Source organism: Taeniopygia guttata, chromosome 4 (assembly GCF_048771995.1).
Source record: "Taeniopygia guttata chromosome 4, bTaeGut7.mat, whole genome shotgun sequence".
NCBI lineage: Eukaryota > Metazoa > Chordata > Aves > Passeriformes > Estrildidae > Taeniopygia > Taeniopygia guttata.
In genome coordinates, this window is record NC_133028.1 from 32,257,236 (window position 1) to 32,283,075 (window position 25,840).

At 38.0% G+C, this 25,840-nt stretch overlaps 1 protein-coding gene across 5 annotated transcripts in view; it reads right to left on the reverse strand.

Moving 5' to 3' along the window:
- WWC2 (WW and C2 domain containing 2) overlaps positions 1-25,840 on the reverse strand; it is a 95,982-nt gene that overhangs the window by 15,648 nt on the left and 54,494 nt on the right. For all 5 annotated transcript variants that reach the window (XM_030271290.4, XM_072928347.1, XM_072928346.1 and 2 more), the window contains 13 exons: positions 23,741-23,870; positions 22,932-23,078; positions 21,862-21,935; positions 18,674-18,916; positions 13,916-14,005; positions 12,387-12,994; positions 8,830-8,950; positions 7,932-8,012; positions 7,762-7,848; positions 4,470-4,662; positions 2,686-2,856; positions 1,780-1,892; positions 595-787 (listed from right to left, as the gene is read on the reverse strand). In XM_030271290.4, coding sequence (XP_030127150.4) covers positions 595-787; positions 1,780-1,892; positions 2,686-2,856; positions 4,470-4,662; positions 7,762-7,848; positions 7,932-8,012; positions 8,830-8,950; positions 12,387-12,994; positions 13,916-14,005; positions 18,674-18,916; positions 21,862-21,935; positions 22,932-23,078; positions 23,741-23,870 — 2,251 coding nt within the window. The remainder of the gene's footprint in view (positions 1-594; positions 788-1,779; positions 1,893-2,685; positions 2,857-4,469; positions 4,663-7,761; positions 7,849-7,931; positions 8,013-8,829; positions 8,951-12,386; positions 12,995-13,915; positions 14,006-18,673; positions 18,917-21,861; positions 21,936-22,931; positions 23,079-23,740; positions 23,871-25,840) is intronic.

The window sequence follows — 25,840 nt, forward strand, 5'->3', positions numbered from 1 at the left end:
TGCTTTATGCAGTGTGTGGGTACAACAGTACCCTCAATTGTTCAAAAGTACACACAGTTTTAATACACATTTTGGAATTTTCTGTTCATTCATATTTTGTCCTTTTTTCTGCTAAGACAGTTCTTGTATTTCTCACCCAAAAATTAGGGGAAAAAATAGGGAAATCCCTGCATTGGCTTAAAGATCTTGACCCTTGTAATGTGTTTTTCCCTGTTTAGCAGACAAATCAGAAAAAAAGAAAAGGAAACAATGAAACAGATGTGCAGAAATATTTTAAATATGCACAAGCTGAAGCTATTGAACTACTCTGGTATTTTGAATGTACTCCATATGCAAAAAAAAAAGTGAAGATAGAGCGTCTTGCTTAATTATCCTGATCTTAGAAGTCCTACTTAGCATATCTGTCCAATGTCCTCTTCATAGTTCAGAAGTGACCACACCAATTTTGTTATACATACATACTGACAAATGCTACAGCAAAGGCTACATCCAATTGTAAATGCCTAGGTGCAGCAGACTTCTATATTAATTGCTCAGAAATAGATGTTTTGACATTGTAAGGTATTTCAGGAATGTGAATTTTAAGATATTCACCAATGTTAGAACTACAGCAGCCTGCTGGCTTTCCTGGCCCTCATTATTGTTCTCTCTGTTCTTGTCTTCATTCATCTCTCGTGCATCCATGAGTAACCCCATGTCATCATTACAGTCGCCTTCTACTTCCAGCTTAATGCCACCTTCCTCTTCATCCACAATTTCATCAGAGGCCTCTGCGAGCATCTCTAGCCTGCATAAACAGAAGTAGCCCAGGCTTATTATGAAACTAAAAAAACTCACCAAAGAAAGATACCAGAAAGCCCAGACCTGCACCAGTGTGTAAGGCATGCATTTTCCTGACAGTGAAAACAACTATCACACAAATGCTTCCATTAAGTTCATGTGAAGGCCCATTTCATTTGCTGCCTCCAGCAAAACCCAGCACTACTACAGTTCACCCTCAAGGTTGTTATGACAGCACTGCACTATATTCAGTAGTTGTAATGTTGATAATGTTGAAGGACTTTCATTATAAGTTCATAAAACAAAAAGCCACTCGCTCCTCCCCCCCAGTAAAGCATGTATTTTCTTCCACATTGCAGCTAAGAAATTGCACAATAACAGAACTCAAATAGCAATTTAGCAAGAAATCTGTTTCTTGGGAAAGCTCACAGTTTCTTCAAGAACAAGACCATCAATGGAAGTACACCCACACTGACTTTTATCAGACAGCAGCTCTCTTTTTAAATCTGTTTGCCTGTTGGAGTTAATGCAACTATAATATTTCATACTTTGCTACACTTCTAGTGGCTGCATTACCCAGGTGGCTGCACAGGAAGATGTACTTGGAATGGAGGAGCATTAGTAGTAGGAGTTCACAGAACAGCCAAGAGACTGTAAACCTAAAAGAATGTGAATAAATTGATCATACAAGAGAACAGACTTTACTCCAGTTCTAGTGGTGATGAGGCACAAGAACAGGTTGTCCAGAGAAGCCATAGATGTCCTGTCCTTGGAAATTTTCAAGGCCAGGTTGGATGGGGTGTTGACCAACCTGGTCTAGTGGAAGGTGTCCCTGCCCATGGCAGCAGTATTAGACTGGATGATCTTTAAAGATCCCTTCCAACCCATGCCATTCTATGAATCTATGATCTCCAAAAGTACAGCCCTTTTGTTTGTCTAAGAGGAAGAATGAACTGCATCAATCAGGCATGAACAGTGAGGGAGGGAAAGTGTCTTTACCAGTCTTCCTCAGAGGCCCTTTGCTCTTGTTCCTTCTCCTCATCTTCACCCAGCTCTTGTTCTACTGCTTCCAGCTCAGCAGATGTCCTCTCCAGCAGAGCTGACACAGCATCCTGCTCACAAGGAAAAAGATGAAACCAGAGTTGAATGATACATAACAGGTAGGAAAATGACAACTCTGGCAAGGGCTGCATTACCCTACTGCTCCCTGATGTCAGTGGACACAATGACCCCCAGATCACAAGGATAAGGGGTTTCAATTGTTAGTTTATAGTACATTGAATGATTACTTTTATTCAGAGTAAATCTCAACGAAAAACAATTGGTTTTAAAATTACAATGTAATCAAATATTCTCCTGTCATCCTTCAATGTATTTTATCATCTTCCCTCTCATACTTGTAATATTTTAGGTGAAAAAAGGGTGCTTTTCAAAGTTACATTTTCTATGCAGCTCTCTTAAAAAGGGATTAAAGCAGAAAAGCTTATTTATCCAGAAGAGTTAGTATGTTTTGCATAAACAGCATGCTCAAAGCAATGGCTTTGAGTGTGCAGATTCAAATACTTAATAAATAGCAATTTTTAATGTATGGATATGAAAATAAATTACACACTTAAGGAAGCTCTTCAATAACATTATTTCTAAAAAGAAACATAGCTGAAGGGTTTCAAAATAGAAGTGCAATCTTGTATCCAGTAAAAAGCATCTGCCATATCCCCACTCCCATCTGAGACCCCATATAGCCTCTACTCACACAAAGTCACTCTAGACAAAAATGCCTGTAAAACAAGGCCTTGGACCTTCAGTGATGGCAGTTCACATATTCAAATAACTACAATGCAATGGCACGATTGGAGTCTCTGGCTTTTTTCTTGCTATCACAGTAATAGCCAACTCATCACTCACCAAGTCCAGTGAGTCCAATGACTGTGATTGCTTGCTTAACAGAAACATGTATTCGTCTTTTTGTTCCTTGGGCTTTTTGCCAGGACTCTGCTTGCATGGCAACAGGTTGTACCACAGAGTACAGGTCTCATCAGAAAGTGATAAATCTGCCAGGCTGATCTGAGTCCCAGCCTGTACAAAATAAGAAAAGGGAAAAGGGGAAAAAAGTTATTTAAATTTGTTTTGTTTCCTACAAAATGTTCTACTGAATTCATCATGAAAACAGGCAGCCAAGATTTGACATGAACCTTAATTCCCTTTTTAACTGTACAGTTTTCTATTTCCCTCCAGTTCCAGTTAAAATAGACAAATAGAAGTACATGGAAATGTCCTTCATATTGTCCATTCTGCCATCTCTTATTTCAGTCTGTAGAAATGTCTCCCCACACGCACACCCCACACCATACCACAGTATTGCACACACCTGCTCTAGAGCATTCAGTAATGAAAACCTGTGCAGCACCAGCTCGTGGCACAGCAAGTGTCACATGATTTTTCAGCTGTCCCATGCATATGGCAAATAACGGATCAGATGACCGTGCTTGCTCTAACCAGGGAAGGAGGAGATGAAAACCCAGTAAAAGAGATTAAGAAACCCTTTCATTTGGACAAGCGCTGGCATCCACTGAGTTAGTACTCTGGGAAAACTTCTGAAGTACTCATGTTTGGGCTGTGTCTTGGAGATGAAAATCCTCTGTTCTTTGGCAAAGCATATTATCTCCACAGCTACTGGACTGCACACATAGCTCTTGCCAAGACTCTGGTCCTGTTTTCCAGAGTATTCTGCTGGGGATGGTACTCCCGAATCTTTAATTTGATCTTTGGAATAACCCTTGTCTTCGTTGGGTTTTTTTGTTATTGTTGAGTCCTTTCTTCACCTTTCTATCCTGCCTGAGGTTGCATTTTTGTTCTGCTGTTCTTCCCTTTCCTTGAGGGGAAAACTCTTACATATTGAAAAAGGCCAACACATTCTCCAGGAATTCCCCAGGAATTAAGTTAACTTCTACATTCTGAAAGCGAGGCTGTTTCACAGTAGTCAGAGCAGATGAACCCCAGCAGATTCCAGCATCTCTTCAGTGTGTAGCAATTGAAAAAAATCTCACTGTGCTACTAAATGCCCTCATGGTGAAAAACTAGAGTTGAGTTGTACCAGACCATGCAAAAGCAATTTAAAAGTAAATGAAGCATCACTGATTCAGTGATGACTACGATTAACAACACATTTAAAATGACAGCTTCCAATGGGCTGATCTATAAATGTCATGCTTTTTTATTTCAACAGATCATAAAGACCAAAAAGGTCTCCATCATATAATCTAAAATAACGTCCAAAATGTGATTTAGTGTTTTCTTTGTGATAAGTGGTGATAATGAGGGTTTGCTCCCGTTTTTTTTTTTTTTACTGTGGCTCTTCTTCAGTTTTTAATTTAAAATCTAGCATTAAAATAATGTTGCACTGAAGCTCATAGGGGGTTTATATATAAAATGGCAAAGATGGAATATCAATCTGTAATTAAAGGGTTAAATCAGTGTTAGAATTATCAAAACACTTTCCATCCAGGATTAGATTCTGTATCAGTAGTTTCAGAGAAAGGCAGTATTCTAGGTACTATAGCAACAACTAAGTTATGCTCCAGACTTTGTCTCCAAGTGCTGTGGAATTTTAGCAGCCTTGACCATCAAAATAAGAGGGTACACTATAAACAAATGCATGCCAAAAAAGCCCCAGAAATAAAACAGCATACCAAGCATTCTTCCCGATGACTTCTACTGACAGCACAAACATCTACTCTCAGTGTCTTCTCTAGCAGTGCTGCTTGAGCAATGGCTACCCTGAATATCTCGTTGAACAAAATGGTTTCCATGGCAGGATGAACTTTAGTGCGGAACAGACAGCTGATATCAGTGGAGGATGGAAGGACTGCTACTCTGATATACCTGCCAGAAACAAAACAAAATCTTTACTCTGTTTAAACTGGCACTTGCTGGTGATACATGAGAGAAGTTTCACCCCATTAACTTAAGGACTGCATAGCAACAAAATGGAACAGTAACTTATCAGTGGAATGGAAAAGAGGTGACAAAGATGAGTAAGGAACTCCTCTTGTCCCTAGCAGAAACATTTCCCAAGAAGGAATTTTTGTGCCTGGTAAGGCAGTAGTAGCAAGAGAGGTAGCAGTTTCTGACTCTATTCAAGTTTAGTACGGTAAACAATGAAGAGCATGTCACAGGTGGGAGGAAACATATCCTTAATGTTAATTTTAAAAAATTAGAAGAACTGAAGTGGATGTCAAAATTAAATTCTTAGACTAATGCAAGCAGCACTGAAAAACAGTGATGTCTTTTAATCTTTTAAGAAAACAAATCAAACAAAATTTCCAAAGAAAGCAGGAAACTAAGGAAAGCAAGGAAGAAAATAGCTAGGGCCATAGCTGCTTGAGATCAAGTCATAACATATTAAGTGAAACTTGGAAGAATGCATCTTGCAAGCCTAAACTGAAGCACAGAGAGTAACTTGAAATTGTTACAAGACTGCATTCATTTCATACAACCAGTAGGAATGGATATCATGTGGATAAAAGTTGTACTAGCTAACTTGCAGGTCTCACTTTAGCAGCAGCTTGACACAGTAAAGACATTTTTAATGCAATTTGTATGTGCTATTTACCTATTGCACAGTTTCTCATACACACAGATGAGCCTAGTAATAGTTTGGCATCTTTTCTGTGCCTATCTATTAGTCTGTTTCTGGTACTGGCTTTAAAGATGAATGGCATTCACTGGAGAATAGAATGCAATGAAGCTGGCTAAAACAAGAAGAAAGAGTGGGTCAATGTAAATAATTCTGAAAAATACTTTTTCTCTCAAAATTTATAGTACTACTACTATATTTTCTAACTTCATGTATAGTTTTGTTAATTTTATTAAAAACTGAATTTTTCATTAGTTAAAAGAAATTAGGTCTGTGAGAAACACAATTTTTTAACTTGAATTTGGGCACAGACTTTATTTCCCCTTATGCCAAGCTTATTAGAATGAAGAGAAAAATCTAGGTTGTTTGGCTCACACATATAGCCCGGATAGCAGGTATCCAGCATTTTGATATGCCAGTCCTGAGGTGAAGTGGTACCATATTGTAACTCCAGTAATGCTGCTGCTGTATTCATATAAGTGTAGGTGAGCAACTGGCAATCTATTGAAAACAGCTATTTTAACAGACTAAGCACTTAAAAACATTTATAAAAAATGTAGGAATAGAAGATAAAGCATAACAAAAGTATGTTTAAAAGGTGGTGCATTGGAACATTCTTTTAACAAATGTTTGCCAATTCATTTGCCTTAGGCCAAATGAAGGGTAAACAAAGAAATTGGGAAAGAAATTGTTCTCTCACTTTGTTGTACAGGAGCGGACACTTTCATTTTAATTAATTAACTTAAAGAGTTAATCAATGAATCAGATTTTACTGTGACAAACCTATGAATTCTCAACTGATGAAGAAGTTACCCTGACACAGTAACACTTCAACTGTGCTCTAACTAGGCTAAAAGTGCGCAGTTTTTACAGTATCAATAACAACTCATGTCAAATCTATTCTTCCATGTGTAAAGGTTCAGTAAAGTACCAATTTTTTCAACTGATGTTCTAGGAAATGCAGCTGTAATATAGCAACTTTTTCCAGACCCAATTTTTATTATTGTATGTATATGTACAGATTATTCATATATGTACACAAGTGTAAGTGACAGAAAAAATGCTATTTATAAAGGTCCTGCCTTTACCCTGCCCCTTCTTCCTCCTTGTTTTGTGTGGCTTTAATTTCATCAAATCTTTTAGCAGGAGCAGCTCAGGACTTCTTGACTATTAATTATAACTTCACACTCTAATTCCTGAAAAGATGCCTGCTCTGATCTGGCTGTATGTAACTGACCATCTTTTTGCTGTTCTACATTATCTACTTTTCCTCTCACCTATGTCAATTATTCTTCTATAGTTTTTCTGTTTTCTTGTGCTAAATGTTAGTGAACTTTGAAGGTCAGCAGAAAAAGACTAGTTCAGAGAAGGAAGGATAGTAGTAGAACAACCATTTCTTATTTACAAAAAACAAACAAAAAATGCCAGCAAGCACTTGGGCCTCTATCCTTAATACATCCTTTCCATATCCAGTGGCTTCCTATTTATCTGCCAATCAAATTTAAGGCAATGGATACAAAGGAAAAAAGAACCAGCAAGAAAACCAAATTTTTCAAGGAATGATTATATCCTACTCCAATCTTATTAAGCTTTTCAACAGGGTAAGGCAGTCTTACAGTCTGTCACAAAAAGCTTGCTCAAGTGTCCCCAGGGCAACCTGTACTTATCTATACAGATGAGAATTTTGGATTAGAAACTCAGTGGTAACAGGCTTTTCTGTTCATTTTCTACATATGATTTAAACTGTAATTTACTTTTAGATTTTGCATGTTAGTCCAATTTGACCCAAGAACTAATTCTTAACAGACCCCCAAGCTTTAGTTAGGGATGGTGTATCTCAATGCCACTATGCTTGTCCACTTGCAATTTATTAAATTACCCCTCTCCTTTAAAAGCCCATTTAAAAGACAAATACTGCTTGAAATACCATTTTACATCAAAAAGATACATAAATGTAAAAAGACAACATTCTGAGCTGAAAGGATGACAAAGTATCAAAAGAATGGTTTTAGTAACTATGGCATAGCTGTTTTGCACTCACAAAGCTGGAATGTTTTGAATCAGTAGACAAAACACCATTTTAAAATCGTTTTTATTCCAGTTTAGTGGAATGTGCAAATTTCCCAATAACATCTTATTCTTGCAGCATTGCTGGAATATGCAAATACTAAATACTACATATTACATAAATACTACAATGCTAAATCCTACAACAGTTTGAAAAGTTTTGTACATATTTCAGTGCTCTTAAGCCATAAATCAACCAATTCCTTTGGAGAATTTTTAGAATTTATTATTATACTCTTATATTTCAACACTACTTCTTCAGTGATTGTTTGACTTACACCTTAGAGCCAAGGGGGACAGGAAACACTGGAAGGTTTCTAAGCCGTACCACGACTATCACAAAACTTGAATTGCTGTGGTCATATCTGTTAAAGAAAGGATAACACGAGGGAAGTTTACTATTCACATTAATGGATCAACAGAAATATTCCCTTTTCTGGTCACTCACCTGAGTCCTATTTGTACCTGAGCAGCCTCTAGAGTTGTTGCATCGTCTTCACTATATATGGTGTCCTCAGTTTCATTTGGTCTAGGAAAACCAGGCAAATACTCAAATTTTGGAAAATTACAGTTAGCTTTCAGCAATTATTAAGATAGGCATACAGAGAACATATATCCATTCTCCTAAACATGCTAATTTAATTACAGTATGCACTCCAAATAAGAATTTCAGAGCCTACACATCAGCAGTGGTTGTTTTAGGGACACTTGCTGCTGGAATAGTTTGACAACTGCAGCAATGATTCAGAAAGGCTTGAGGCTGATTACTGAAGATTACAGGCAATACCATATAAACTAGTATGAAGAATCCTATAGAATTTGTCTGGTCAAAAAATAATGGCAAATATGTTTCTTATGTCCTAATCACTGCAGTGAACAGTAAGCCTCAATTTGGATTATTTTAATACCGACATTACAACAGAGTTTTTTCATGTCCTTTCTATAACATCTTTTTAAAAATAAAAACATTCAAAAAAATTGCTATGCAATCTTAAAATTCCTTAACAAAACAAGAATTAAAAATACTAACTCTGAGTATTGACAATAGAGTCACATGGCAGAACCTGCATCGTTTTAATCAAGCTTTTGGGAATGCTTCTAGCAAGGAAAAAACTCCAAGATTATAAAAAAATATATTAATGCTATTCAACCAGGTTATACAAGCACAAAAAATAACCCAATTCAGACTTCACTGTTTGACAAATATGCTTTCCTTTCCATCTGAAAATACAAATTATTTCTATAAAAAGGCAGGGCTGATTAACAACTTCAGCAGGTACTGTGTAACTGATCATAGATATATTTAAATTTTTGGTGGAAGGACTTGCACGATTACTCAAACCTACTGTTTCACAGAAGCTTCATATACACCACTATCTCCAGCTACAGACTCATCAGACACAGCAGCAGATACACAAGCTGTTTTCTCCTCAAGCAGATGACCAACTGTTCTTGGTAAATCACCACCTACAAAAAGAAAAAAGAATGAAAACTAGTCCAAGAGATTCATAGTCAGAAAGAGAGATGAGCAGAGCTTAGAAAGTTGTCACGTTGAAAGCGGTGACCCTTAGCTGAGTATCACAGAGTAGTTTTGTTCCATATCATTAAACATTCTGAGACTGTACTACTGTTGCTACATATTCTGGCTACAGATATAACCAGGCTGATGAACCTGAAAATGTATTATTATTTCTTCCCAGAGACATAGACTCCTCTGATCACCTTTATGCATTGAGCTAGTTATTATCCTTCATTATCAGCCCTCATTTTCCTGATCTTTAAACCAGTGTTTGCCATCTTCACATTCAGCACTGTGGTAACACTGCAGCTACATGCCAAGTGCTTGCCTACTGTTTATTAAATATTCAAAAGTCAGACAGATATCCTCTCCCCAGTGATAGAACTGCTAGAAATAAAATCCTCTCTGGTTTACTATCATCAAAAACATTCTATGCTACAGGCTTTCAATGACTACTTAGCTTTAATCTTCAACTTGCATTCATATGCGAGTGTCATGCCATGAAGCCACATTCTGCAGCACAGCAAGCTGAGGGCCTATACAGTCCTTTTATCTGCCAAGGGGTGAGGATATTGGTATGCATTATCATCCCCCTCTGAATCATGACTTTACATCCTGTTAAGATGTTAAAATTTAAGGCTCTAGATTAGATGATTGATTGCTGCATTTGTGCTTTTATTTATGGCAGTAGGAATGCTTTTTCCTTGATGATGAAGTGCTCTTTCCCTTCCCCCTCACCATGTGAAGGGTGAAGGTGATGACATGATTTATTGATTACCCGTAGGAATTACCACGGCAGCCTGAATTGACTTTGACAATGACAGAGACTGACTGTGGAAGAACTACAAGATATTCCAACTTTGTTTCTGACAGCAGGGACATGTGCAGAAGAGCAAATATCTCTATGGTTCACCTGTACAGAAAAGTCAGAGACAGCCAGAGAAGCAGGTGAACACTGCATCTAGTGCAGATTACATGACAACAGGAGCTGTACTACCTTTGAGTCTTTGTCTATGCCCAAGTTAATATTCAGCAGTATTCAGATCTGTAGTCCTGTAAAAACCTAAGCGTGTGGGCTGAATTTTTCAATACAGATTCAGTGCCTCTGGCTGAGTTTGTTCAAGCCTTCCCATTCAGTATCACAGCAGTTTCAAGGATGAAATTGGAGTAGAAACACTGAGCAAACCCCAGATCTGTGTCTCACAGTTAATTACTGAAGTCTCACCATGAGGCCTATTTTACTGTGGAAACCAGAGGCATTGGAGTGTAATTAGTTAATACCTGGCTATTCAAAATTCAAATACTTGTTTTGGCAGCCTTAATACAAGTTTAAAGACAAATTGTACTATGCATATGGTGCTACATGAGGAAGTATCAGTATGAAGAATCACAGAATGAATTTACATTTTAAAACCATAACTACTTATATAGACTTAAAAGGCAAGCTGACAATATCCAGAATAAGAGGTCCTCAAAAAGTGAAAAAATGTTAGAGAACCACACAATGCCTTTGAAAATAATGATCTATACAAATAATTTTTTAAAATATACTGATTTCACATAGCCCAAAGTGTTCTCAAATTCCAAGCCATTCTGAATTCAGTTTTCCAACTATGTGAGCTGCAGACAGATTGCAAAGACAGACTGAAAATTGTTGTTAATTTGGAAAGGATATGCTGCTGAAATACAGGCAGGAAAATTAATTATTGTTTCAATCTTTTATAATATGGCTCTAAAGTAAAATAACTTCTGTGCTGAAAAGACAAAGGACAAAACTGCTATCCTGAAAAGACAAAGGACAAAAAGACCCCTTCCCCACAAATTCCCTTTCCATGCTTTTTCAACTTTGCATTTTACAGGTTCAGACCACTAGGACATCAGTCAATTTCTTGTTTTCTTTCTACACAGTGAAACAGAGTGGGGCTTCCCAGCTTGTACTAAGCACACTATACCTTTCTCTTCTGGTGCCACATTGCTCTGGCCAACATTGAAATTACCACAGTACTGCAGTAAGTTAATCTAATTAGACAACAGATGTTACAACAGTTCCTTGAGAGAATTAAAAAAATAAAAGCAAATTTCTCATTAAAATATATAACGAATATGACATGGTACTTTTATTAAAAATTGGAAAACTCTAAGCATAAGTGTTCAAACATGGTAACAAATCCGGACAATACTCAAGAGCTAGGCCATGTTTATTCTCTAAAACACCAAACTCCTTAGTTAGTTGCTTCCCTACCAGCTCAGAAATACAGTTGGAAATGCCAGGTACTGACCAGGTTTCAAACAGGGCTGCCAGTGCTCAGCACTACTGGAAATCTGTCTCAGTTCTTCTTAAGAAAACAGAGTGTAACATAAACATGAATGTTTTGCAACATACTTGAAGACAATGACACAGAATGACACTAGAAAAGAATAAATGTGCAGAGAGAGCACAACATATTGTCAACCCTAACAAAAGGCAGCAAAGTGAGCATTCCAAGACTGAGCACAAGCCATCTTGACAGCTGGGATTTTTGAAATTCCCACTCTGCCAAAGGGTTTGACAATACAAGATGATTAAGTATGTCACATGGATTTTCCATCAGGAGTAGAATTCATCACACATAATTTAGCCACCTCCAAGTTAAAGTTAACTGGAAACTAAGGATACCTTGATAACTCAGAGATTCATCCCTTCTTCCTTAAAGGGAAGTATGCTTTAGGACAAGATGCCTCATTCTTTTGGAAGTTACCCACAGACTGCAAGAGGAGCCTAGACTCACTTAGGAGCTCTGTTTTAACTTGGATAAAAAACTAAAAGCTGTGAAATCCATGTTAAAAATGGGGAAACTCTCACTGTAACTTACATGGTATGTAGTCACCTGTCATTCTCAATTCAAAATGAACTGCACATCTTTCAGTGACAGCAGGCTTAAACAATTAGATACACATAACACATAATTTACAGTCCAGAAGCCTCTTTTACTGAGGATGTCAGTTTGTAACTTACTCTTCAATGAGAAACAAAGTATCTCATTTCAAGTTATCAGTAAACCTGGAGAGGGTATTTCGTCTATATCCATACGTCCTGATAAAACCTAGGAACACCATACATCCTCCATACTTTCAAAATCCAGCTTCAGGTTTTTGTGTTATTGTTTTCATGATAGATTGCAATACATGAACTTACTTTCTAAAGTAGCTATAATGTGGACAGAATCAGGGTGATTGCAGATCTCTGTTACTTAGAAGTTAGGTAACATATCTGAGAACATGCAAGTGCATGCTGATCAAGATACTCTTCAGTAACACATGGTAGGTACCTCCTCATTTCAAGAGCCAATTGTTACTTTTCATGTTACATATACATTTGACATTCCATTTTTTTTTTTTAATTACCTGAACTTCCTTCATGTAGAGAATGCAGAGGCTGCCTAACGTTTAGATGTCTTTCATCTGTAGGAGTCTGAGATCCTGCTCTGGCTTCAGAGTCCAATAATATTTGGTTCTCGCAGAAGCTAATGCCTGCAAAATCACCTGAAAGGTCAGAGTCTTCAAAGTCCGTAGTGAGGTGATGCAGAGGAGAATTTTGAGCTGACACTGAAAATGCAGCTTCTAAAACCAAAGGGGAGCCTGGTGGGGACAAGGAGGAGAGTGAGGATCTGGAAGACAGTGATGTCACAGATTTGGGAGGTTCAGTCAGTTTGGGGTGGTCTGCAGCTGAAGGAGAGTCACTGTAACCGAGTCTCCCATGGGAACTGACCACTTCATTTTCATGAATAGTAGTGATAGGCCCTGAAGGAATGTAACCAGTTTTCTCTTGCAATATGAAATCAAGTTTGTATTGATAGTCCAAATCTGTAATTTGATCGCCTTGGTTATAGTAGAGATCCGTGGAGCTGAGTGAGTTTAGCGACCCTCTACTTGATGTGTTCAGAGATCCCCGGCTGGATGCCAGGGATCCCAAACTGCTCCCTGAAGACACAGACAACGTACTAGCTGAGAGGCTGCAAAGAAAGCACAAACACATGCTGATGTTATTGCACTAAACCAGCACAAAACAGAACAAAGAGAAGGAAGCTTGACTAAAACTGCCTTGTAACAGATTACAGCCAAAAGCTGCTTGGGGCATTATGTTTTTTAAGCATCTTTACTCAGCTTAGCTGAGTGTGCCCAACCTGCACACTACCAGGGCAATTTACCTAGCCTTTGTCCATCTGCCAAAACCCCATTTCTTCTGGAGAAGACGGCAGATTTGACAAACTGGTCTGGCAGTAACAGCAGCCTTCTCGGCTGTTATATCCCATTGGAAACCTGCTCCACTCTGATATGGGTACTCATGTGGTCAATGTGACAGCACAGGGATCCCCAAGATGGAGCTTATGACAGCAGAGGAGTGTTGCCACCTCTAGAGCAATTCACGCAGCCTACCCTAGGCCCATGCACCTGGGAAGGATGCCAGACAGACAGCTTATAGCAGAACTGCTTCCCATCTGCGTGACAACACGCGCTCCACGTGCCCAGTAAATCCAACTATGGAAATTATGACAAAGGCTGTAATATGCAATCTTCTCCTGTTAATAACAAGAGACAGGGAGTCCTGCTGGGCCAGAGAAACTGAGTGTCACTGCTTTGGTTCTGGAGGACTGCTGGGAAAAAATGTCAGGAAAAATAATTCAAGCAGGTCCTTCTAAACACTTAAAATATATTTACTGAACAATAACAGAACTATCAACTTAGAAAATCTGCTGCAATTATAAAAGTACACCAGGTTTGCATGGTGACAAAATGCTTGAAGCTATTACATTTGCATTTTCTTACTTTAATATATTTTGCTGAGCTTCCAGCTAAGAGAAAAACCTAAGAACGAAGTTGAGACATCCAGGTCTAATACAAAATAGGTTTTATATCATGCAGTACAGTCTCACCTCCTAAGTTGTGAATGCAAATAAGTAGTTAACTTTGTAGTTTCTTCAAGTTTCTGTACCAACTCTTTTCTTCTCTCCTCCAATTTTAATCTGCAAAATTATGTACATATTACTTCAGGAAAGCATTACAGAATAGGCTAGAACATTTTATAGATAAAAAAGAAACAAAGTGAAGATCCCTAATTTTTTATCAGGTTGCCAGTGACTAAAATCCAAAATTCTGTGTTAGGTCTCGATCTGATCATAAAACCCCAAGTGCTTCAGCAGAGTGACTTTACCTGCAGAATACCAAGTACTGTAACAAACCTGCTGAGTGTACAAGCAAGCACAGGGTTGGGACATTCACACTGTACCAAGGGGAACATACACCCAATAAAAGAGTAACAAATGAGCACTGGGAAAATAGCTGCAACTTCAGGATAATAAGATCTGCACTCATACAGTTTTTAAAAGCCATACTGCAGACTCCCTCCTCACTTAATATAGTTCCAGAAAAAAAAAAAAAAACAAACCACCAATAAAACCAGGAAAACCAAAAGAACACTAATACCAGTAATACCAGTTTTGATAATTTGAAGTTTAAAATCAAAGCACTCCCTTTAATTTCAGAATCTTTATATAGGGATAAAGCACATCAAATCAAAGCAGCATTCAGTGAATGGTTCTGAGATTATAGACCATATTTAGGAGTCCTTGGTAAAGATTTCTACATTCCCAACAGCTTTGTCAGCACCTCAGAGCCACACAGCATTGTAATGCTCATCATCAATTCACCTTTATGAGAAAGCAGGATTTATTGTCTCCTGCTTTGTTATCTAAACAGCTCTAAAGCCACAAAATGGGGAACTCTCCTATTCCTCTCGGCCAGGAGAAATGATTCACTAACCTTTAGAGTGATTTCCCCCCCTCTTTTAATTCCCTTTTATCACTCCATTTACACTAAATAAATTGCTTTCTTTCCATGGATTCAGCTAAAATCCTCCTGTAGTAGTGGATTACTATATTCTCCTCTAGGCCTTGCTCAGTCAACTGATATGTCACAAGCTCTCCAGCCGCTAATCTGAGAAACAAGAAACATCAACCATTGCTTTCTTACACAAAGTGAATTAACTGAATTAGATACTCAAGAGTGCTCAGAATTCACTCCCTTTGAACATCAGATAGCAGCAAAAAGACATTAAGTCCCTGATTCAGCAAAGCATGAAAAGCACTTGCTTACACCCATGCTTATTCAGCGAGCAAATCTGGGTTATGCAAAAGTCAATAAGTTACTCTGAGGTCAGCCAGGGTGTGACTTCCACTCCACTGCCCACACCACATGTGCTCTCACACTGCAGTGATGTGTTCATCTGCCAATACCTGCTAAGGCTGTTAAAAGCATACACAGTATTTCATTCTTCGCTCAGGAAGACATACACACAGGTTTCCACACCAGGAACTATGTTCATCTGTCGTATCAGAGACTCTTTCCAATAATTTTACTATTTATTGATGCTTTCTGTCTTATTTTAAAGCCTAATGTATCCTGCTTTTCCCAAGCAAGAGTGCTTATCCCTAGCTCTTTTGTGGATTTTCAGTAGTGAACTATGATTTTTTTCTCAAGAAAGAGGCAAGAAATTGTTCTGTGTTCAACTACTAATGGTAGAAGACTAGAAAAAAATTAAAAGCTTAGGAATTTCTCTGGTTGAAGTCCTCAAAAGACACACCTACAGCCACCTCAAGACAGACACTATAGCAACTGAATTTGTACTACTGAACTAAAAGGTTTCATTGTTTTTTGTCTCAAAAGCACAACTAACAGTTTGTTTTCTTTTACTTTCTTAAGGAGGTTGATAAACATAATTTATTCCTTATAATTTAGCATCTGAAAAATGTTTCTTTCCTGGAAGTAATTTGATCTAGTAATTAAACACAATTCTTAATACCTGCAGGCTAATGTCAGAAAGATGCTAAATCACAAACACAAGCAAAGTGATGAATCACTTGTAGGAGTGTGAGGAAATGCAGGAAGTAATTTTATTATCTCACAACAAACTGAGATTCAGGGAGAGTTTTTTCATTCTACATCTGGCCAACTGGAAAAAAAAAAAAAAAACCAAAAAAAACAACCCCACTTCCAAAACTTTCAGACAATGAACCTTCCCTCTTTATAGCACAAGCAGGAACTATAATATCCAAAAACCCCTGTGTAAACACCTAAACAATCATTGTGTTATCTGTTCTGACACAGGCCTCTCTTGGTCTCTCCTGTGTGCACCACTTCTATTTAAATTAATCTACTCCTCCTTGTAGGAGGGACTTCAGTGTTAGTGAGACATCCTTCTCTTTTGATCTTAAATTGTAACTTCGCTGAGAGGGCAGAGAATCTTTAAAGAAAATACATAAAAAATAAAAGTGCACATACCTAACCTTTCAGTGCAAACTTAGGTGGACATGTTTGTGACATGCACAAGAGCAGGTGCCAGTTTTGCAGGCAACAGCACAATCAAATACTTAAATCATGGACCTGTTCAAATGGCTGTGTTTACTTGAGACATACTGCCAAGGATTAAAGCAATAATGGAACTCAAAGGCAAGAAAGTAGCAAGTAGTTCTCAACAGTTCCACAATCCAGTTATTTCTACACAGTTGCTTTAAGGCTTCTTAAAGCAGCCAGAGTATGCCCCATCTCTGCCTTTTTGAAGTTGATATGTTATGATCTACACCCTCCTTCTGTAAATTGAATCCAGGTACATCTACTCCTGGCAATTTCAGCATCCTGCTCCAAAATACCCCAGGGCTACGCTATAATGTTTTTGTTTTAAGTCAGAGCATGTCTCCTGTTTCTTTTCCTTTAGAAATAAAAAAATCCAAACCACTACACCAAATGAAAGAACCTCATTGCATTAAGCTCTGGCACAATCCACAGCTTCTTATGCTGCTGCTTCATTATCAGTACCTGTGAAAACACTGCAAACTGAAGGCATTCATGAAACATCATAGAAGAAAATGGTAATGTAACAATAGCACAATATTTTGAAGATGGCATGGCTCCTCCACTGAGAATGCAGACGAGAACCTCCCCCTCATCTCCAAGAAACAAAATCCTGCTGACTGATCTGATACAATTAAATGTATTTTCTTAAAACTAACATTTCAGAAAAAGTTTCAACATCTGAATCCTTCTGAAAAAGATTTACTTTATGTTTATAGTAGACAAACCAGAAATAATCCTCAAAATAGCCTCATGTGAGAGAATTTATGTGCTCTGAAATAATCAAAGGAGACAGTTTTAATATAAACAGTTGAAGCTAAAAATTCACTGGAGATTCACTGGAATAACAAAAAGCGATCCAGAAGCTAGAGCAAAGAATCAATCCAGCTGGTGGTTGAGGTGAGTGCTACCTCAACCAACAGTGCACAACATATTGTACATTAACTTCAGGAAATAAAGCCCAAACATTCCATATTTTCAGGATTAAAAATCAAAGGAAAAAAGATTGAGGAAAAGAGAGGTGGGAAAAAGGAAGCTCTAACAACTCATTCTGTCACTATGCATGGAAAATTCATTTCTTCTTGACAATGGGAGACAATTTTACTTGCCCTTGGTACTCCAAGTTCAGCACCTTACATGTTTTGCATCTGACATAGGAGAACAGTCAGGTGCAGAACTTACTCTGGCATGGAAGCAAATCCCAACCACAAGATTCAGACACCAGCTAACTATAGCTTGAGTCAAGATTTAGCTATACAACAGCATATTATCAAAATCTTAGATTCAATTTACCTTAGACAGGTAGCTTCTCCTGTGAAAACATAGCTCCCCCTGTTCTAAAACATACTTGTATTATTAATATAGTGCAGTTTAAACTATTATAAAGTGTACAAATGTTTTAAAAAATCTTGCATAATACAGCTGTACTTCGTAAACAAAAAAACTGCCTTGTTGCTCAGCTATAATTTAGGACTCAGCTTCTAACCCTATAAAAGGAATCTGGCCATACAGCATGCTGGAGCAACAGCAGGTGTTCCCTAATAGAGGAAAGTAAGAAAGCCAAACAATGCTGATTGTATTACTTCAGGTAAGGCATACTACACTGATACACACAATGACATTTTGTGTTTATTGCATTTTATGTGGGCTAGAGGTGCCTCTAAATTTATTTCCACTTAGAGCTGATGAAAAGTCCATCTGTGACAGTCAGCTTTGATTTTGTCAAACTCCGAATATGGCTAAAAACCATTTATTAGGAGAGTAGCTTCACTTACTAGTCAGGTAGCAGCAAGTTAGGAAAGCTGTGCAGCAATTATTCTTCTCATCTGAACTTTTTGGGGTTTTCTCCCTTTTGGTTGCATTTTTATGCATAATAAAACTCACAATGAAAGGCGCAGATATTACAACAGTCAAGATAATATTTGTAACCTGAGTTCAAACAGTTTACAGCTATTATCAGAAACGAGTGAATGATGTATTGCCTTCCCGTGGTGTGTTGACATTCCTCAGTTATTTAACATCTGTCACAGGCATTTTTTCATGCTGGTAACAAATGCAGAGCAACTGATACTGCAGAGCAGATACAGGGTATTCACATTCTCTCATAGTACTGAAGACTTCTTTGTTTTTCTGCCCATTGGGCTAATAACAAATTTAATTAAGACCTACATAGAACAGTCACTGAAGGAAAACAGCCCATCAAGGCATAGTTCAAGGCCTGCAATGAGTACAAAGGTTCGATTGCAGAAAGCAGCATTTAATATTAGCAAAAAGCAGCCACTTACCTTTCAGCAAGTGCTTGACTGGGTGTGCTTTTCACAGACACCAGCTCTTCCTCAAGCCTCTTCCTTTCTGCTTCTAGCTGCTCTAGCTCGTCTTGAGTACGTTTGCGTGGTGTAATAAACTGAAGCTCCTTTAAAAGCTCTTCTTTTTCATTGATTAACATCAGTTTTTCCTTTTCCACATCCAATGCTCCAGGCCAGGCTTCGCTATCTAGCTTAGAGAGTTCAATCTTCAAATTAGCCATGCTAAAATAAAACCAAGCAGATTTACTTGAGTCCAGCACAGCACACAAAGCCCAGGAAAGAGACAAGTGATACAGTATTTTGAAGTGTATCAGGATATAACAACATTTTATACTCAAGGCCCTACTTTTAGTTTTGTTTCACAAGAACGCAGATATGCCAGAGAATCAAGCCACATATCAAGGCCAGCAGCAACATGGATATGCATTAAAAATTAGTTGCTCCTATTCCAGTTCAAGTAGAAGTCATGATGGTATTAAAAGCTTTATTGAAAGCAATCTGTCTGGTAACATAGCAGTGGCACCATGCTTTACTCATTCATGAGTATGATGATTTCTCCTGCGCTGTGGGAGGCTGATGGCTCCTCAGAAACAGACACGGCCATGGTGAAAGAATGTGCATCACAGCAAGGTGCTCACTTCAGCAAATCTTAAGACAAAAGCATTGCTCTTCTACACAATTAAAGAAAAAGGCCAACAGTAGCTACCTACAGAGAAAAGAGATGAACTCAACAGTTTGAGTTCGTGCAACTGCTGTTCCCATTGTGGGGCGGGGGGGGGGAGGCGGTCAAGACCACCAAAGCTCCTAAAGCCCTCAGCCCATTTCCAGAAAGGTCTGGAAGAACAGCTCATGACAGCTAATTTGCATATAAAGTGAGAAATCTAGCTCCAGGGCAGGGAAAGCTTGGCTATAAACAGGTACCCATACAGGTGCCCCAGGACCTTGAATGCCTCATCAGATGGACTGATGCTGGGGCCAGGGCTGTTGATGTTTGCTTGTTTCCTTGCTCTTTCTTCTTTTCTCTCCCTTTACAATTTCATCCTACCCCTATTCAAAATCCATCACCACTTGTTAATCCTAGGAGGTCAGGGACTGGCCAAAAAGGAATATTAGCCAGATCTTCACTACATCAGGATATGATTGTCAGCATGCTGTGTCAGATCCTTTTGAATAATAATTGTAGCTGAATTCAGCATAGTTATGAACATTCTACCTCTTCAAGACATTCTGATGGCTAAGCAATGTCAAAATTATCTGATAATCTTCAAGTAGAGATATTCACTTACAAGATCCTCTTTACAAGATCCTCTCTTCATCTTAGCTATTTTACCACAAAATAATTGAGAATTTGCACATTTAGTATTTCAGAGAAGATGGTCAACACTTATTAAATTACAGTGATGGTTACACTGCCCACAATACTTGGGGGAGGGGTATAATTAGGTACTGAACTTCATGTGCAAACTGGTATGTATCTTCATTATTCTAAGTTACATACACTGAAATTTCAACACATCTTCTTGGCTATGTAATTTGTGAGAAAGAAAGATCCTGTGCTGCAGTACTCCATACTCTGAGCACTGTACTGTTTCTCCTTTTTTATTTTTTTCTCATGCCCCAAATAGAAGTGGCAAACTGACTTACTTCAAGAAGTTTTTTGTTCCTACAAAAGAAAGATAAAATGCAATGCTGAGACTTCTTGGTATTAAGACACAGCCAAAACAGAGGGTTATCAGGTTTTGGATCAATTATGCTGAGAAACAATGTCACCTATCTCCATCTAAGTGACCACCTGACAATTAACATTATGTATGTGATGATTCTGAGCCAAAATCATACATGTTCAATGTTGAACAAACACAATAGCCTTGGTGTTCTTTGATGAATGCATTGATTATACAATGAGGTTTTATGATCCATGATGAGCATATAAAGGATTACTGTTGGTACTGGTAATGATGGCATCTACTACACTGTAGAAGGAAGTATACATTTGAAATTAGGCAAAAAAACAGTCATGCAGGCTCCTGCCTTTAAAATCTATAAACAACTAAGCCAGTACTTGGTACTTCTAAGTTGCAAATTTATTTTTGTATTTTTTTAAATGATCACACCACAGTTTTCCAACTGAAATAATATTTAAATCTCAGATTAAATGGCATTCTAGGCACAGTTTTCATCCGGGGAAAAATGCTATTTTTAATTTTGTTGCTTTGTTTAGTTTTTCATAGTAAAAAACCCCAAAACTTTGGGTGCAGAATAGTGCCTAGACTTCTATTTCCCTGAAATTACAAAGAACCTCCACTACAAAAGCAGGAAGGCTTCTGAATAGCTGACAAATAATTTGCCGACAAGTATTAGAAAATAATACTACACACCAGTAGTATCCCAGTAGTAAATCTTGCCCCAATATTATGCAGCACTTCTGGTGCACCAGAAGATGTCATTTGAACCCTGAATGTTCTGCTTTCTGATGCCCATTTTTCAGTGCTGTGGCAATTCATCAAGATAGCACCACTTTCACGGGCAAGCACCACAGAACTTTGTTTGAAAGGCATTCCACATTCATCAGCAGAGCAGTTCCTGCCTTCTTTTCTCCTCAAGTTAAACTAATGAAAAAAAAAAGCCAACCCATAGTGACAACAAGTTTTTAAATTATAAAGTCCCAAGGGAAAAAAAGAAATAATTAAGCCTACTAAATCTGCGCTGGAAGTCCGAAACAACTCTAAAACTGATGAGCCTTCAGTGGTATAGTAAAGTGAAATTATGATCATGAAGAAGGATATAATGGACATAAATAACCTGGCGACTGCTTTCCTCAGAAAGCCAGCTCACTCTATTCCCTTAATCCTGGAACAGCCAGTAATTTGTCAGTGTTTTAATTTTGTTTCATAACACATCCAGTTTAGCACTAAGGAACGGCCGCAGCGTTCCCGGGCGCTGCAGTCCCCGGCAGGGCGCGCCGCGGTGCCGCCCGCTGGATGTCGCTGCGAGCACGGCCTTGGAGCCGCGGCACCGGAGCTTCCCGGGCACCGGAGCTTCCCTGCCCGCGGGCACCGGAGCTTCCCGGGCACCGGAGCTTCCCTGCCCGCGGGCACTGGAGCTTCCCGGGCACCGGAGCTTCCCGGCCCAGCGCTGTGGCCGCACGCTCCCACCGACCCCGTTACCTCCGCTTGGCCTCTTCGTACTGCAGACTGAGTCTGACCTTCTCTGCTAAATTCGATCTACTTCTTGATCCAATCTGTTGAGGGAACAAAACCAACCAAACAAAAAAAGCAGCCTCGTTACCGTGCAAAGCTTTTAAACGAACCAACAAAACCCAGGCAGAAGCTAGAAAAATTACAACTTAAAGAAAAATAAAACTACTGCCCTGCCCCTGCAGCCAGCCCCACACTTGCTCTTAAATGCCTAGTTCTCATCTACCCTGCTGTACAAAACAGTGCTGTTTTCTTCTGAGCCGCTGAATACATTTTTAGCTGCTGGACTATCAAGCACCAATATTCCATCACAGTAAAGACAGAGCATTTTCAAAGAATTCTTACAGCAACTGCACTGAAAATTCTGATCTACTACGAATTCTGTTGGACTCAAAATTTAGAACTATGTCAGTGCATTTCAAAGTTAGATTTTAATAAATCTGTTACAAAACATAGGCAAACTCTCTGTCTGGAAAATCTTGTGCACTCTTACAAACTTAGCTTCAAAGAAGGTATCAAAATTAAACAGCCTTCTGTGTATGTAAAATATAATATCAGTGAAACAGGGTTTTTACTAAATCACTGAACAAGTAGTTCCATGAACAGTTTTTCAGCTGTGTAAAATCAAATTGTGCATTTAAATTCTGAGATATTTTTTCCTGAATTTTTTTTTTAATTAATCTTCATATTTAATAGGTCTGTAAGGTGAAACATACCCTATAGACAGACCAAAAAAAAAGAAATACTATCCACTTCTCCTGATCTTCACTGTACTGGAACCATTTGACTAAATCAGATTTTCATAAATGCTTCATGACAAATGTATAAAGTTCACCTGAATCTTGATTTAAAATTCAAGGGCAAAAAAATCAGAAAAGTAATTCAAGTGTGAGTGATTCTAAATAATTCTGTGAAACAAATATACATATATATGCTATCTGCAGCAGTGAACAACCATTTGATTCCAATTCCATTAACAGTAGCATTTCCTCTTCATTCAGATTTCTCTTTACACTGGACAAAATTTAAAAAAAGCTCACCTCACCAGAAATGTCAGTCTGAGATCCTGCATCCAGAGTTTGTCTAGGAAAATACAGCTGTGAGTTTACAGAGCTGGAACTCAAGTCTGGTTCAGATGTTTCAGTGGTTTGGTCAACATTGAATTTTTCCCTCAGCTTTGCAAGACTCTGTCCAGGAATTAGAGAAGGGAGTGGCATGAAAGTTCATTTGCACTTTACCATGTTTATACCAGTTTATCTCCAAAAGATACTTACATAAAAGACTCCACAATAAAAATTCTGGGTTTATGTCATATTAAGCCACCCATCCTTTTAATCAAGCCATTGGTAGGTGACACTAAGGGTGACCAACACATGTGAAAATGTAAAAGCTACTCATTTGGGTTTGTGTCTGTTTTGGGACTTCGTGTTTTTTAATTTATCAACCAATTATGATTTTTTTCTGAAAAAAAACCCACCAAAAAACGAAAAGGAAATCTGCTTTCAAAAATGGAAATAAGACACTTTAGATTAGGAAAACTTTCATTGATTTACAAAATGGTCAGGCATCTCAGAATATATCAATTTTGTCCATTACTCTAAATTGTGCTTTAGGGGTAACATATGCATTGTACCTTACATTCAAGTTCCAAAAAAATCTATATACTCTGACACAGAGCAGCTTTTTGAAGTAGGAATGTTGCAGGCTTCAGAAAATTAATTTTAATACTAGTTTGGCTCAAAGAGGTTTGAGAATCCCTTAAAAGTATAAAATGCAAAGTATTTATCATCAGGGAAGTGAGTCATGTTAAAACAAATCGACACAGAACTTCCATTACCCAATCAAATACCTTCATTAAATCTTGTTTTTCTCTCTCGCCTGAGCTGATTGCCTTTCTGATGGACTTCAGCTCCTTCAGGATGGCTTTGGCCTCACACAGCTCATACCCGCTCTGGCCTCTGGACATTTTTTGGTCAATTCTGTGGGAGGAGAGAATATTAATAGCAGATAGAGGAAACCATACTAATATCTCTGCTGTTCTACTTCAGGCAGAAGCAGAGTTAGAGAACAGAAGGGAAGGAGGTGAGATACCATTTCTTTCAACAGACATGGAAAGGAAAAATGACATTGAAATCCCCATTCAAATACAATTTAATCCTTGGCAAAAATGTCAAAGAGTTATTGCTGATAATACTGCCAAAATTCCTATTCCCACCATAACTCTCTGTAGCATAAAGCAGCTTTTGGATACACCTTTCATAGTAATAACTGTTTGTGCTCCTTACAGAAGCAGAATTTATTTCAAGTAGTATCCTTCCACTCAAACCCACACTGGGACACAGGCAGACAGGCTGGCTTCTTGGTACTAATCAGTCTTTCTGAGCAGAAACATAACCAGCACCATTCTTGTCTCAGCTTCCCTCTAGTTCACCCTAATCCTGAGCATTAACTGTCTGGAACAGCTGTTCTGCTTAGCCAGTCACCAGGCTCTCTTTATGCACAAAATCTCTGGATAATTAATACCATATGTCATAGATTGGACAATTCATTAAATTCTTGAACTACCAATGATTTTAGGAACTGTAACCTGAAAATAATAAAAGGCTCCTCTAAACTTAGAGATAAAAAGATGATTAATTTTAGTATTTCCATATTTCCTTCCAGAACTACAATTTGTAAACACATTTCTGTGGTCTCTAGTTTAACAGAGTATTTCATAGCATCATGGAAATGATTGCAGCTGTGCTTTAAAAATTAAAACCAACCAACAGCCATCTTGATAAAAATCAAGCATTTAGTAGAGAATACATTCTTGTATAGTACAATTGGTTTTCTGTTTTTTATCATCATGCAATATCTTTGCTGGAAGTTAACAGCCTTGTGAGTGAGGAAAGAACAAACCAGAAGTGATAACGAGCATCCCCAGTAAGAACAGCAATTTGCACAAAACACCTGTAACTGTATTCTATTTTTCTTAAAGTTTTGGTCACAAAAATATCCAAGTTCTAAAGTAGTCTGTAAAGCTGTGAGCGTGTCTGTTCTCCTTTCTCTGCATTCCAGTTTTTGTGAAAACTAAATGGCATTTGTGTAAGGAAATTACCTCTGTGACTTGGCAATCATTCCTATTCAAGGATATATTTATTTTAGCTTGAAAGTTCCTCAAACTCTTTCATAAGCAGGCACTTACTGTCTGACAACTCTCAATTTTTGGTAACTTACCAGGCTGCTAAGGTCAAATAGATACAGGATACACCAACAACTGGGATCATGAATAAACGGTTGGGTAATACACCACATGCTGTCTAGTAATATGACATACCACATTCAAATTACTACTTCTGTAGATTAATAAATTGCTTTATTCTGTATATAATTAAAATAGACAAGAAGGATCTCTGATATATAAGATATTCCATCATCCTACTTTAAATTAATGGGATTAGTACTGTTTGAAAGTGGCTGACTGAATTTTAAAAACGTCCATTGTGTTTCTGTCGAATGCTGTTGACAGTTTCTGAAACAAGCTTTGGATTCCTATCAAAATGGCTTGTGAGCAGGCTGCTTTAAAACAATACTTCATTGTTGAATTAATATAATAAAACCAGCATGATTGGCTAACCTTTAATCCTGGGACAGCAGCATGAGTTTTTATTACTTTAAGCTTTAGAATCAATATGTCTTTCTTCTTCTAAATTTTACTACAAATGAGATCTGATTCACGGTTCAATTCAATCAACTATCCCTGCTGGCCTGTATATATTTAAATAACAGGCAAAACTTACATTTCTGTTTTAGTCAAAATGAAGGAGGATAGAGATTTAACTGGCATCTTCCTAATGTGCTGAGAACTGCTTCTGCTATTGGAACTAGTGTACTAAGGGCAAGCAGCTCAGCATTTTACTGTGGCAGTGTATCCCTAGTGTACGGGTGCATACCACAACATGGAAAA